This window comes from Rhinoraja longicauda, chromosome 6 (genome assembly GCF_053455715.1).
Source record: "Rhinoraja longicauda isolate Sanriku21f chromosome 6, sRhiLon1.1, whole genome shotgun sequence".
NCBI lineage: Eukaryota > Metazoa > Chordata > Chondrichthyes > Rajiformes > Arhynchobatidae > Rhinoraja > Rhinoraja longicauda.
The window spans coordinates 74,976,513-74,990,354 of NC_135958.1; the positions used below are offsets into that span (position 1 = coordinate 74,976,513).

The 13,842-nt window shown below is 41.2% G+C and overlaps 1 protein-coding gene across 5 annotated transcripts in view; it reads left to right on the forward strand.

Moving 5' to 3' along the window:
- The window catches only part of usp36 (ubiquitin specific peptidase 36), a 70,630-nt gene that overhangs the window by 21,740 nt on the left and 35,048 nt on the right, over positions 1–13,842 (forward strand). For all 5 annotated transcript variants that reach the window (XR_013547410.1, XM_078401349.1, XM_078401348.1 and 2 more), the window contains 4 exons: positions 1,505–1,723; positions 9,740–9,850; positions 11,663–11,765; positions 12,531–12,598. Coding sequence is in view for 4 of the 5 variants with exons in the window: in XM_078401349.1 (XP_078257475.1) it covers positions 1,505–1,723; positions 9,740–9,850; positions 11,663–11,765; positions 12,531–12,598 (501 nt within the window). In the remaining variant the exon portion in view is untranslated. The remainder of the gene's footprint in view (positions 1–1,504; positions 1,724–9,739; positions 9,851–11,662; positions 11,766–12,530; positions 12,599–13,842) is intronic.

Consider the following 13,842-nt stretch of genomic DNA (forward strand, 5'->3'; position numbering starts at 1 on the left):
TAGTACTCTGTAAAACCCAAAATAAACAACAAAAAGTTCAGTATATATGAGTCGAGAGTGTCTATTGTCAAATGTCCCAGATAGAACAATGAAATTCACACTTGCAGCAGCACAACAGAATATGTAAACATAGTACACTGTAAACAATACGATAAACAAGAAAAAAAAAAGTTCAGTGTGTGCATATATACACATACTCACAAATACACATATATAGATCATATATAGACACACATGTGCATGCACACATATGTACACACAAAAAAAACAAGCAATGATAGTGCAATAAAAATAACAAACAGGCTTCTTCCCTGAAAATTGTAGCAATAAGTCAAAAATAATGTCCCCAATTCTATATAGTTCAGAGCCTATTTGGAGGTAGTAGAGTTTTCTAGCCAATGGTTATTGGGAAGAAACCTGTTCCTGAACCTTGACATTAAAGTTTGCAGGCTCCCATACCTTCCTACTGATGGTAGGAGTGAAGTGAGAGCGGGATTTTAATTGTGCTCTAATATTTGACTTTTATGCATGGGCCATGAAAAGTCGACAGGTAATGGTGAAGTTCTGTAGAAAAGGACGGATTGGAAAATTTATGCCTGGACAGCATTATTTCTGCAGTTGTGATCTCAAATGTTCTGACATCTAAGATGCTGTAACGGTGGATGTTTTGAGCGACACTCTTAATGCAGGTCTTATTTGAAGTTCGTTTCTTGTGATAAATTCTATTGACTAATCTTCGTGCTCCATAAATTAATTCATAAAAGTCAAACCACTTTATCTTGCAACTGAAAAATCAGATACTGTTCGTTCTTGTAAAAACAGTATGCATGAAATGTCCTTGCTTTACTATATTTACCTGAGATTTTGAATTTTGACTGACGTGTTTGGAAATTGAACTTTAGTTTCAAAATTTGAACCTAATATCTAAGGACGCAAGTTTATCCCCTTTGAATTATTTAATAATGTGTAACATAGTACTTTTCAAGAAGTGTTTTAGCTGCAGATACTTATTAAATCATTAAGGTGATATTTACATTTTAATATTTATCTTGCACTATACATTATTCCCTTTATCCTGTATCTACACACTGGATGACTTGATTACAATCTAGCAGGCAACAAGATGCTTTTCACTGTACCTCGGTACACATGACAATAAACTAAACTATTTAAGGTTATTCCCATAGCTTCTAATTAGTTACTGTGTAATTTGTTCAGGAGTCAGGGGTTGTTTGGATAGTATGGGTGTCAGGGACAATGGCATTTAGAGGGAAAGATAGATCAGCCATGATTGAATGGATGAGTAGTCTTGATGGGCCAAATGGCCTAATTCTGCTCCTATCACATGAACATAACATTCATGTCAGCTCGTATATCTGCTTTGAAATTAATATTTTCTGTTAAACTAAAACTCAGGTGTAACAGTAAACCAAGTGTTGGATATATTTTCACTGTTGTATTCTTGTCTTTCCTGGTACCAACGATGTTTGATTTTTGCATTTAGTTTATGAAACGAGTGGCATTCCGTACGATGGCATCCCGGCACCTCAGAAGGTTTTATTTCCTATGGAAAGACTGTCCATGAAATGGGTGCGTGTATACAGAGTCGGAGCTGGACTGCACAATCTCGGGAATACCTGTTTCTTGAACTCCACAATACAATGCTTGACTTATACACCACCACTGGCCAATTACCTCCTCTCGAAAGAGCACAGTAAGACATGTAAGTTGCACTATCTGCTACCTTTTAAAATGATGATGTGCTCCTGATAGTCACATTTGGCAAATGCATTCCTCCCACCCTTTCCCAGAAGTGTATTATTATTCCAATGCTCATACATGAGTTTTGGGATGAAATATTAGCTGCATTTTGAAGATGGGGCTTTATAAATTGTGTAGGATGGAACTGCAGATGCTGGTTTAAACTGAATATGGGCACAAAAAGCTGGAGTAACTCAGCGGGTTAGGCAGCATCTCTGGAGAAAAGGAACAGGTGAGAGACCCTTGTCGAGACCCTTCTTCAGACTGAAGAGTTTCCCTCTCACATGAATCTGTCTGAAGACCCGAAACGTCACCTATTCCTTTTCTCCAGAGAAGCTGTCTGACCCGCTGCATTACTCCAGTTTTTGGTGTCTAGGGCTTCATAAGTTACTGGGTTATATTCCCGGGAGTGTCGGGAAAGGCTTCTTTTAACACGATTTAACCGTCAGAATGCTTGGGAGCAATTGGGTGCCCTGTCAGCTGCAGGTTACATGCTGACCTTGGGAGACCTGAAAGAGATGAAAAGAACATATCAATTATTATTAAGTCAGCTGCTGCTTGTTGCTGATAAAGAAGAAAAAAAAACATTTATCCAATGTCCTTCACACCATCGCGACATCCCAAATATGCTGCTTTTGTTTGAATTCTTTTGAATTGCTGTGACTAGGAGAACCTGGGAAACATACCTTGCACATAGCAGTCTTCCACAGACCTCATCGCAATAGCCAGCTAACTGAAAGATTAACGTCGAGAGTTAAGGGACGGCCAAAGACACTGGATAACCCTTTGCTGCTCTTAGAAAATGGTGACGGGTGGTTTGATGTTCATCTGAGTGGCAGCACCTCTGGCAATGCAGTATTTCATCATTGCTTTGCTTAGTTGACCTCATGCGAAGCTTTGAACTATTTCACCCTATTTGAAGGGGAGTTGTTTTTTTTTTAAATGGACAACAATGGTTTTGCGGGTCTCAATTTAATCAAGAGTGACAAGTGTAAAATTACAAGAGGGGACCATACTGTTAAATATTGTTTCATCTTTTAAGTGAATGTTTGTCTTAATAGCCATTTGGCCCATCAAGTCCACTTCGCCAAGTTTTTCATTTTGGCACGCAAACCAATCAATTTTTAGATTATTTTTTTTTCCTTGTGATTTTATATCTTGTTTTGTGAATTTTATTTTATGTTGTTTGTTGTAGTGGGAACTTTGTGTGAAATTAGAAATTGCGCGACACAGAGTCCCATGTGCAATGTGTGGTGCTGTGACGAGCTACTCCTGACTGGAGCAAATTCATCGTTTGTAGGTCTTGTGTTGGTTCTTGAATTATTATTATTCAACATCTTTTAATTTTTAATACAAAATCAAAGCATGAAATGCTTGAAATACTCAACAGAGTATTTCCTCAGAACGTACTTGCAGCATTTCTTGGTTCAGATTTCCCGCAACAGCAATATTTTGCTTTTGGATTTTTTTTTACAAGTTGTAGGAGTAGAATTAGGCCATTTGGCCCATCAAGTCCACTTCGCCATTCAATCATGGCTGATCTCTACCTTCTCCCCATAACCCTTGACACCCGTTCTAATCAAGAATTTGTCTATCTCTGCCTTAAAAAAATTAAAATATCCACTAACTTGGCCTTCACAGCCATCTGTGGCAATTGAGTTCCACAGATTAACTATCCTATGAGTAAAGAAGTTCCTCCTCACCTCCTTTCTAAAATAGTGCCCTTTAATTCTGAGGTTACGACCTCTGGTCCTAGACTCTCCCACCAGTGGAAACATCCTTTCCACATCCTCTCTATCTATGCCTTTCATTATTCTGTAAGTTTCAATGAGGTCCCCCCCTCGCCTGTCTAAACCCGAGTACAGGCCGCGTGCTGGCAAACGCTCATCATATGCTAACCCACTCGTTCCTGGAATCATTCTTGTAAACCTCCTCTGGACCATCTCCAGAGCCAGCACATCCTTCCTCAGATATGGGGCCCGAATTTTCTCACAGTACTCCAAATGTGACCTGACCAGTGCCTTATAGCATTACATCTCTGTTTTTCTTTATGCAGATTGATTATTTATGGCAGCATACTGATTTAGGATTGGTTTGATTTATACTAGTGAGGTTAACACTGTGGTGCTTTCCAACAACTCTGCAGTATTAGCAGATCGACGGTGACACTAGTTTTGTTGACCAGTTCAGTTAATGTTGATACTGCTGCACTGGCTTCAACGTGTTTCATCCCAATGGAAATATTGGATCCTTTTCTATAACTCTCTCATTTGGACAGTCTGAATTTAAATAGTATAGGAAGGAACTCGGATGCAGGTTTACATAGGTGACGTTACCCATTCCTTCTATGCAGAGATGCTGTCTGTCCCGCTCAGTTACTTCAGCATTTTGCGTCTACGCACTATGAACGGCTTTTCACGAAAATGACCAAACTTTTTAGTTTCGTTTAGAGACACAGCATGGAAACAGACCCTCCGGCCCACCGAATCCACGCCGACCAGCAATCACCTTTTCACACTTGTTCTATGTTATCCCTACAAATTTGAGGAGATTTGATAGAGGCCAGTTAACCAACAAACCAGCACTTCTTTGGGGTGTGGGAACAAACCAGAACAACTGGTGGAAACACACACGGTCACAGGGAGAACATGCAAAATCCACAGACAACACCCGAGGTCAGGATCAAACCCGGGTCCTTGGCGTTGTGAGGCAGCACCATGCTGCAATTTGTGCAAATGCTGAAACAGATTAGTTTTTAAATGCATTGTTGCATTAAAATACTTTCCCTCGGTAAGATTAAATCACGTAATGCGTCAATCCTGGCACTATGCGCTCTTTTCATTTGACCTTCTTTCACTTTGAGCACAAAATTGCCGTGGATGCACTATTTGAAATGTAAATTGATGCCTGCTTAATTCCCCTGATACGTTCATTTGTTTTCAGTCAGTTACCATGCTCGCTGTAACACAATGGTGTTGTAAAGATTCAGACCATCTCCATGAAAACTACGAGCAAAATATCAGATGCGTGGTGCAACGTTTCTGCACAATAGAGTGCGAAATTGATTTTCTATGCTGGATAAATAAAGATGTAATCCGTCTTTTTCTGTGGTTTTTTTTCCTGAGTTGTCTATTAAAACTGAGATACCTCCAATACGTTTAGAGGTCCTTTAGATTTCTGACCTAAAAAATGAGTAGAAAATGTCACCATTTGTGCAGCTGTTTTTTTTTGTTGGTGATTCGGAGTTTTCTATGACCTTGCCAACAGAAGTGAGTAGATAGTAAATCACTGCACTTATTGTTGATCTTCATCAGGAACCTAGTGCACTTCTGTTAGTCCGAAGAGGGTTTTCATAAGAATGTGGATGATATCAGTCCTGCAAAAGAACATGTCATAGTGTTGGCAATAATAAAATGTTGCCATTTTGCCATTTCCCATGCTTTAATTTAAAAAGGAATCGACGTGTCGGAACGAAGCTGGAATCGTACCATAGGCATACAGCAATCTGCCTAGTGGTTCTGTGGGAAGAGTCGCTTTCAGCACAAGCTCCAAGATTTAAATAGATATTTGAAAGGAAGACTACTATGTGTACTCAAAATAACTGCAGATGCTGGTACAAATCGAAGATATCACAAAATGCGGGTGTAACTCAGCAGGTCAGGCAGCATCTTGGAGAGAAGCCCCACCAGAAATTGGAGGAACAGCACCTCATATTTCGCTTGGGCAGCTTTCAGCCCAGCGGTATGAACATTGACTTCTCTAACTTTAGATAGTTCCTCTGTCCCTCTCTTCCCCTCCCCCTTCCCAGTTCTCCCACTGTTTTCCTGTCTCCACCTATATCCTTTATTTGTCCCGCCGCCCTGACATCAGTCTGTGGAAGGGTCTCGACCCGAAACGTCACCCATTCGTTCTCTCCAAGATGCTGCCTGACCTGCCGAGTTACTCCAGCATTTTGTGACACTATGTGTACTCGTATGCTTGTATTGTTGATCTGGAAGCGCAAGTTCAACTCCTACTGCAGCTGCTGGGAAATTTAAATTCAAGTAATTAACTATATCTGGAGTTTTAAAAATAAGCTTGCATCTGTAATGTTAACCAAGAAACTGCTGGACTGCGGTACGACCCCATGTAGTCAGGTTCACTGTTGATGTTCCAATAAGGAAATTTTCCATCTTTGATCTCTCTGAGCCTCGAGCATCTCCGGACCCACCATTGTTGTTGACACGAAATGCTGGAGTAACACAGCGGGTCAGGCTGCACCACTGGCAAAGAGGAATACGTGACGTTTTGAGTCAAGGCTCCTCTTCTGGAGAAGGGCCTCGGCCTGAACCGTCACCTATTCCTTTTCTCCAGAGATGCTGCCTGACCCACTGAGTTACTCCAGCATTTTGGATCGATCTTCGGTGCAAACCAGCATCTGCAGTTCCTTCCTACAAATTTAGAACCAGGTTGTATGGTAGTGAAATTGGCAAGCACTTCATCCACCAAATGGTGGTGGAAATTTGGAGTGGAATCGCGAAAGTCACTAATTCTTCCTCAAATCTTCTTGGATGGATTTTTTTTTTGTGAACAGACATCAAACCATTTGAAACATAGTTAGACTAATGGAGTTGGGTACAAACCAGTTTTCTTTTAATTGCTCCTATGTTCTTTGTGTATTCAACATGATGTTAAATGTCCAACCAATGCAGGATAGCAGTCTTTAAAACCACTTGGCCAAAGCACTGAAATGTAGAGATGAGGAAGGTGGTCTAGTGATCACACTGTTAATACTGCGTTTAGCTCTGGCTGCCAACAGCCAAGGGAGATCGTGTAGAGAATGCCATGTGGTTTTCTTGTTGGGGGTCTTAATTAAAAAATACTTGGAGAAAGCTAAACTTTTTAGTCTGGAAAGAAGGTACGTGGCTGAAGACAGAGGCACTTTTATGTTAAGTATATATTAAAAGATGTAGATCATTACCTGAAACTTAATTGCAATTTTCCAAGTCTCTGAGTTTTCTCTCTTGTCATTAAGGGGTTTGAATAATAAATAAAATATTGAGTTGATCTACAAGTTTAGTTTAGAGATACAGCGCAGAAACAGGCCCTTCAACCCACCGAATCCATGCCGACGCAGTGTTCCCCGCACACTAACACTATCTTCGGTGTAAACCAGCACCTGCAGTTCCTTCCTACAAGTTGAGAACCAGGTTGTTTGGTAGTGAAATTGGCAAGCACTTCGTCCACCAAATGGTGGTGGAGATTTGGAATCATCATATCATATCATATCATATATATACAGCCGGAAACAGGCCTTTTCGGCCCACCAAGTCCGTGCCGCCCAGCGATCCCCGTACATTAACACTATCCTTTAACAATTTTTACATTTACCCAGCCATCAACCTACATACCTGTACGTCTTTGGAGTGTGGGAGGAAACCGAAGATCTCGGAGAAAACCCACGCAGGTCACGGGGAGAACGTACAAACTCCTTACAGTGCAGCACCCTTAGTCAGGATCGAACCTGAGTCTCCGGCGCTGCATTCGCTGTAAAGCAGCTACTCTACCGCTGCGCTACCGTGCCGCCCTATGAAATTGCCAAAGACACTGACACACGCTAGGGTAATTTACAATTATGCCGAGACAATTAACCTACAAATATGTACGTCTTTGAAGTGTGGGGGGAAACCGGAGATCCTGGGGAAAACACACGCAGGTAAAAACGGGGAGAACATACTAACTCCGTACAGACAGTTCCTTTAGTCAGGATCGAACCTGGGTCTCTGGTGCTCTAAGGCAGCAACTCTACCGCTGCGCCACTGTGCCGCCCAATGCAAAGTGTAATCACAGAAAGGATTTTGGTAAATTGGAACAGCTTTCAAAATAGATTAATAGAAGTGAAACCCGACAAATATTTAATTAACTAATTCTGCTTTGAGTAGATTTCATGACCTTTCCAAGAAGATGAAATAAAATGGGACGAATCACTGATTAAGTTAGTATTTATTGAGTTTGAGCTGAATAACTTGCAAAATCCTGTTGTACATTTGTGGTCACCTAAAAGCCAGACTGGCCAAGGATCTAACATATCTTTCCCTGAAAGACATTAGTGAATTAGATGGTTTATTGTGACAGTTACAATTACGTAGTTTTATTCTCCAGCTTTATTTAATTGCTTCCCTGTGGTTGGATATCATCTCTAATCAATAGTAGACTTATGGAGGAGGTATTCTGGTAACTTGACAACTGTGCCACAGTATCTCATAATATTCCTAATGTATTTAAGAATGAATAATCAGTTCAATATTTGATTCTTCTTTGATATACATTAATAAATTATTTGACACCAATGTAAATAGACATTTCAGTCTTGATGTCAATGCAGAGTTGCTTCAGGAATAGTGATGTTACTATGGAACTAAACAGGGAGGCAAGGTGGCGCAGCGGTAGAGATCCTGCCATACAGTGCTTGAGACACTGGTTCGATCCTGACTACGGGTGCTGTCTGCACAGAGTTTGAAGGCTAATTGGCTTCGGTAAAATTAAAAATTATCCCAAGTGTGTGTAGGATAGTGTTAGTGTACGGGGATCACTGGTTGGCAAGGACGGTGGGCCAAAGGGCCACTGTTTCTGCACTGTTTTTCTAAACTTAACAAAATTAAATACTTAAAAAATGATACGGTTAAAACAACTAACTTATCAATCCATCTCTTTGTACTTTTCTATAATTGCCAGATTTCAAGCTGACATTGGGCAATGGGGAAAGATACATCAAGTCCCCCATTTCCCCCCTACTTCCACTCCTCGTGCCCACAGTTAATTCCAAGTTATATTAAGAAATTGTAATGTTTCCCAGAGGTCAAGGATGCGTCTATACTTCCGCCATGTTATTTTTCTATCTCTGCATGCTTAATATCCAGTATTGGTCCAAAACCCATGTAAAATATCCATTTTATGAGCTGAGTATAAACCCTGGTTACACACCAGGTTTAATACCCTGTTTAATATACAGTGCCATAGCGGTAGAGTTGCTGTCTTACAGCACCAGAGACCCAGGTTCGATCCTGACTACAGGTGCTGTCTGTACAAGGTTTGTACGTTTTCCCCGTGACCTGCGTAGGATTTCTCCGGGTGCTCCGGTTTCCTCCCATATTCCAATGACCTACATGTGTGTAGGTTAATTGGCTTCGGCACAATTGTAAAATTGTTCCCAGTGTGTAGGGGGTAATCGCTGTGTACGGGGTAATCGCTGGTCGGCACAGACTCGGTGGGCCAAAGAGCATGTTTTTGCGCTGTTTCTCTAAAGTCTAAATGGCGAGTTCTTCCAATTTGTTTTATTTCACCAGGGGGATGCCATCCCAATGATCATCCCATGCTCGTGTAGGAAAAAAACTGCAGATGCTGGTTAAGATCGAAGGTAGACACAAAATGCTGGAGTAACTCAGCAGGTCAGGCAGCATCTCTGGAGAGAAGGAATGGGTGATGTTTCGGGTCGAGACCCTTCCTCAGATCGAGGAAAGGTGTCGACCCGAAACATCACCCATTCCTTCCCTCCAGAGATGCTGCCTGACCTGCTGAGTTACTCCAGCATTTTGTGTTTACCTTCGATCATTCCATGCTGTTGGACTGCTTGTCAGTGTGGAACACTTTGTCTTGGATAATTGCCTCCATCTTTCAGTTTGCAATTGCTCTTGGCGTGTACTCTTTTGTGCTGATCTCTCGCTCTTTTTCTGAAGCTAATCAAAACTGCAACGCTGGTATTATGTCCATCTTGGATTGATCTCTTTCCGCTGACTGGATAGCACGCAACAAAAACTTTTCACTATACCTCAGTGCACATGACAAGAAGCGAAACTGAACTGAAACTTATTTCTAACCAAGTATTGACCTTTTGAATTTATACCTGATCTATTTGACTATATTTCACCCAAACAGATGACATTAGGATTTTTGAACTTGCATTTCTTGTATTATTGATCCGTGTCCTATTTTTCTGCAGGTACGCAGGCCGGATTTTGTATGATTTGCATCATGCAAAATCACCTGATACAGGCCTTTGCCAATAGTGGAAATGCTATCAAGCCATTATCATTTATTCGTGAATTAAAAAGTAAGTCAATAATTTAAATGTTTACGTTTTCTGAGGATGTTGGTTTATTCAGCGTTTCATTTTATTGAAAACTTGTTAAAATGACGGTCGGTCCAATCTGATAGGACATGCGTTCATAAATTGTAGCAGCAGAATTGGGCCATTCGGCCCATCGAGTCTACTCCGCCATCTGTGGCTGATCTATCTTTCCCTCAAACCCATTCTCCTGCCTTCTCCCCATAAGCCCTGACACCCGCACTAATCAAGAATCTATAAATCTCCAACTTTAAAATATCTGTTGACTTGGCCTCCACAGTCTTTTGTGGCAATGAATTCCACAGATTCACCACTCTCTGACTAAATAAGTTTCTCCTCGTCTCCTTTCATGGACCTTCAATTTCTTTAAATACCAAAAATCTTCTGGTATTTCGATCAATAACATCTCCTTTTGGTATTATTGTCTACCCTTACTAAGGACCTCTCTATAACAGATTTTGGTTATAGTGGACCAAACGTGCCCACAGTAATCAGACACAACTGTTCTCTTTAAGAACACAGGCTGCTAGTTCACTGTGGCAGTTTATTGAAATTGACAAACATTTACTTGCATAGATACTTATGCAATGATACTCTGTTAAACAATGTAACAAACAGCTTTTAGTAGAAACTAAGAACTTCAGCTGATGGTTTATACCAAAGTGCTGGAGTAACAACAGGTCAGGCAGCATCTCTGGAGAAAAAGGATGGGTAATGATTCGGGTTGGGACCCTTCTTTGGCCTTCAGTATTTTTAAGCTTGCAGTAACAAAAATACATTTTTAGCTGTGAAAAACAACTTTGCATTTGAAAACAACTCATTGTTTCACAGAGTGACCACTAGGTGGTTGTAGATTTTAGATTTAGAAATACAGCGCGGAAACAGGCCCTTCGGCCCACCGAGTCCGCTCCGCCCAGCGATCCCCGCACATTAACACTATCCTACACACACTAGGGACAATTTTTACATTTTACCCAGTCACTTAACCTACATACCTGTACGTCTTTGGAGTGTGGGAGGAAACCGAAGATCTCGGAGAAAACCCACGCAGGTCACGGGGAGAACGTACAAACTCCATACAGACGGCACCCGTAGTCAGGATCGAACCTGAGTCTCAGGCGCTGCATTCGCTGTAAGGCAGCAACTCTACTGCTGCGCCACCGTTGACTTCTTTGTTAATTCTTTATTCCTAGCAGTCCATAGTGCTTTAGAACATTGCTTCTTAAACTATTTCAGTGTCATTCACCCTTGAGTCTCCATCACAAAATTTCATTCACCCTCGACTATATTTTCTTATGTTTTTTTTGGTAATTTTCGTCTTATTCTCCCTTGTATGTAATTTTATATATATTAAGCCATTCACCCTTCATTCACCCCTCTACTTTCATTCACCCCACAATAATTTCATTTGCCCTTGGGTGAACCATTCACCAGTTTAAGAAGCACTGCTTTAGAGACACAGGAGGGGTAAGATTAGTGGGTCAGAGGTGTTTTTGTTAAATTTATTATTACGTGACCTCTGGTCTGGCAAAATTGACAATCCGGCGCAAGACTCTGAAACCAAGGGTGCCGGAAAATCGATGGTGTACCTGTATTTGCAAGATTATGTTTCGAGGACCAAACTGTTCTGACCACATTATTTTAGGATGAAAGCACTGCTGTGAAAATGACAAGAATGCCACCAAAGTAGACTTAATTAAATTGTCTGTCACATTTTATAGGTGGTGTGGTTTGGAAATGTACTCCTTGAATGTCCGTATATTTGCTTCATGTTGCTGTAATTAATGTTAATTCCAGAAATAGCAAGACATTTTCGATTTGGGGACCAAGAAGATGCACATGAATGTTTAAGATACACCATTGATGCAATGCAGAAGGCCTGTCTCAACAGTCACACCAAGTACGTTCACTTTTGCATTCATTTTATTTTGAGAATAGCCGATGGAGATACAAATTAAGTTTCTGCTTAGCGCGGAAACAAACCCATCGGCCAACCCGAGTCCGCGCCGACCAGCGATCACCCCGTACACTAGCACTATCCTACACACTAGGGACAATTTACAATTTTTACCAAGCCAATTAGCCGATAAGCCTGTACGTCTTTGGAGTGTGGGAGGAAACCTGAGAACCAGGAGAAATCCCACGCAAGTCACAGAGAAGCGTACAAACTCCATCCAGGCAGCACACATAATCGGGGTCGACACAGGTCTCTGGTGCTGTAAGGCAGCAACTCTGTCGCAGCACCACTGTACTTATTAAAAGAAAAGTGTGGGGAGGTGGTTTTGTTTTATGCCCTACATCCTATGTTCTTACCCTTGTGGATAAAATTGGTGTGTTGAGCAGAAGTAATTTGACAAATGTGTGTTTTCTGTGCCCACTGAGATACAATTTGATACTGAGTTACGCATGTGGCACCTGTCATGTGCCTCTCCAGTCTGAAGCACGGTATGGGACCCACAATCTCACTCGTGTAATTATAATTAAAGCAGAGTAATTTCACCAAATGGACAGCTATAGCTAAATTATAAAGTACTTCGATCTTTCCTGGATTGCATTGGAGTTAATCCCATGTTAATGTGAACAATGCCTCTTTAGTGTAATCCACCAGTTGAATGTAATAGTGTCTCTTTTCTTCCCCTCCCCCAACTGCTTACAACTGCTGAAGGCTAGATCGACAAACACAGGCTACTTCATTAGTCCACCAGATCTTTGGAGGATATCTTAGGTCGCGAGGTAAGTTCACTGCAAAAATGTTAGCTAATTTTGATGTTGCTGTAATATGTAACTCCAGTAATGTCATAGTCATATTGTTAGATAGCGCTGAAACGGGCTCTTCGCACTAACTTATCTCCAGGGTCTGTTTGCCCAGCAACACCCATCCTATTTGTTTATGGCAGGGATGCAAATATAGATCTTATTACTGCATTCTTAGATGAGGAATGATCTGGCATTGGGATAAACAATAAATTAAAGAGAACACAAGCTGAAGAGAGAAAACATTGTAAAACAAAAACTTTTCAAATAGCAAAACGTTCAGATTTTCCATAGAAATATCGTCAAACTGTTGGTTGATAATTCAGTTGGTTCATAAGTTCAAGGAGCAGAATTAGGCGATTTGGCCCATCTAGTCTACTCCGCCATTCAATCATGGCCGATCTATCCTTCCCTCTCAACCGCATTCTCCCCATAACTCTTGATACCCGTACTAATCAAGAATCTATCAATCTCTGCCATAAAAATATCCATTGACTTGGCCTCCACAGCCTTCTGTGGCAATGAATTCCTCAGATTCACCATCCTCTGACTAAAGAAATTCCTCATCTCCTTTCTAAAGGAACATCCTTTTATCCTGAGGCTATGACCTCTGGACGTAGCTCAGCTTTTTCCACAACAGAAATTCCTTGTGGGCAATTTTTTTGATCACAAGCTTTTGAGAATAAAATCATACAGCATGAAAATAGGATATTTGGCCCAGTTCTTCCATGACAACCAGTGACCACCCTCCTGCATTGCACCCAGCCTTCTATGTCGTAGCAATTGAAGTGCGTGTAGAGACACTTGAATTCTATCAGTGACCCTACTTCAGTCACACTTTCAACACTCGTAGTACATTCAACACTCTGGATGAAGAAGGTTTCCTCTCATATTCCCTCTAGATCTCTTCCTCATCATAAATATGTGTCCTCTGGTTTTATCTACGTGACATTTCCTGCAACCCTATCCAGACCCGTCATGATTTTATATACCTCAATCATGTCTCCTCTTAAACTCCTCTGCTCCAGGGAGAGCAAAGCTGGCTTCTCCAGTCTCTCCTCATGCTGAACTGCTCCATCCCAGTCAGTGTCATGGTAATTCTCCTCTGCCCCCTCTCTCGCGCAACTACATCCAAGTCATTCATGTCCAACATCAAGGATCCTAGTACCAATCCATGTAGGACACCACTAGTCATGAATGAATGAATACTCTTATTGTCACAC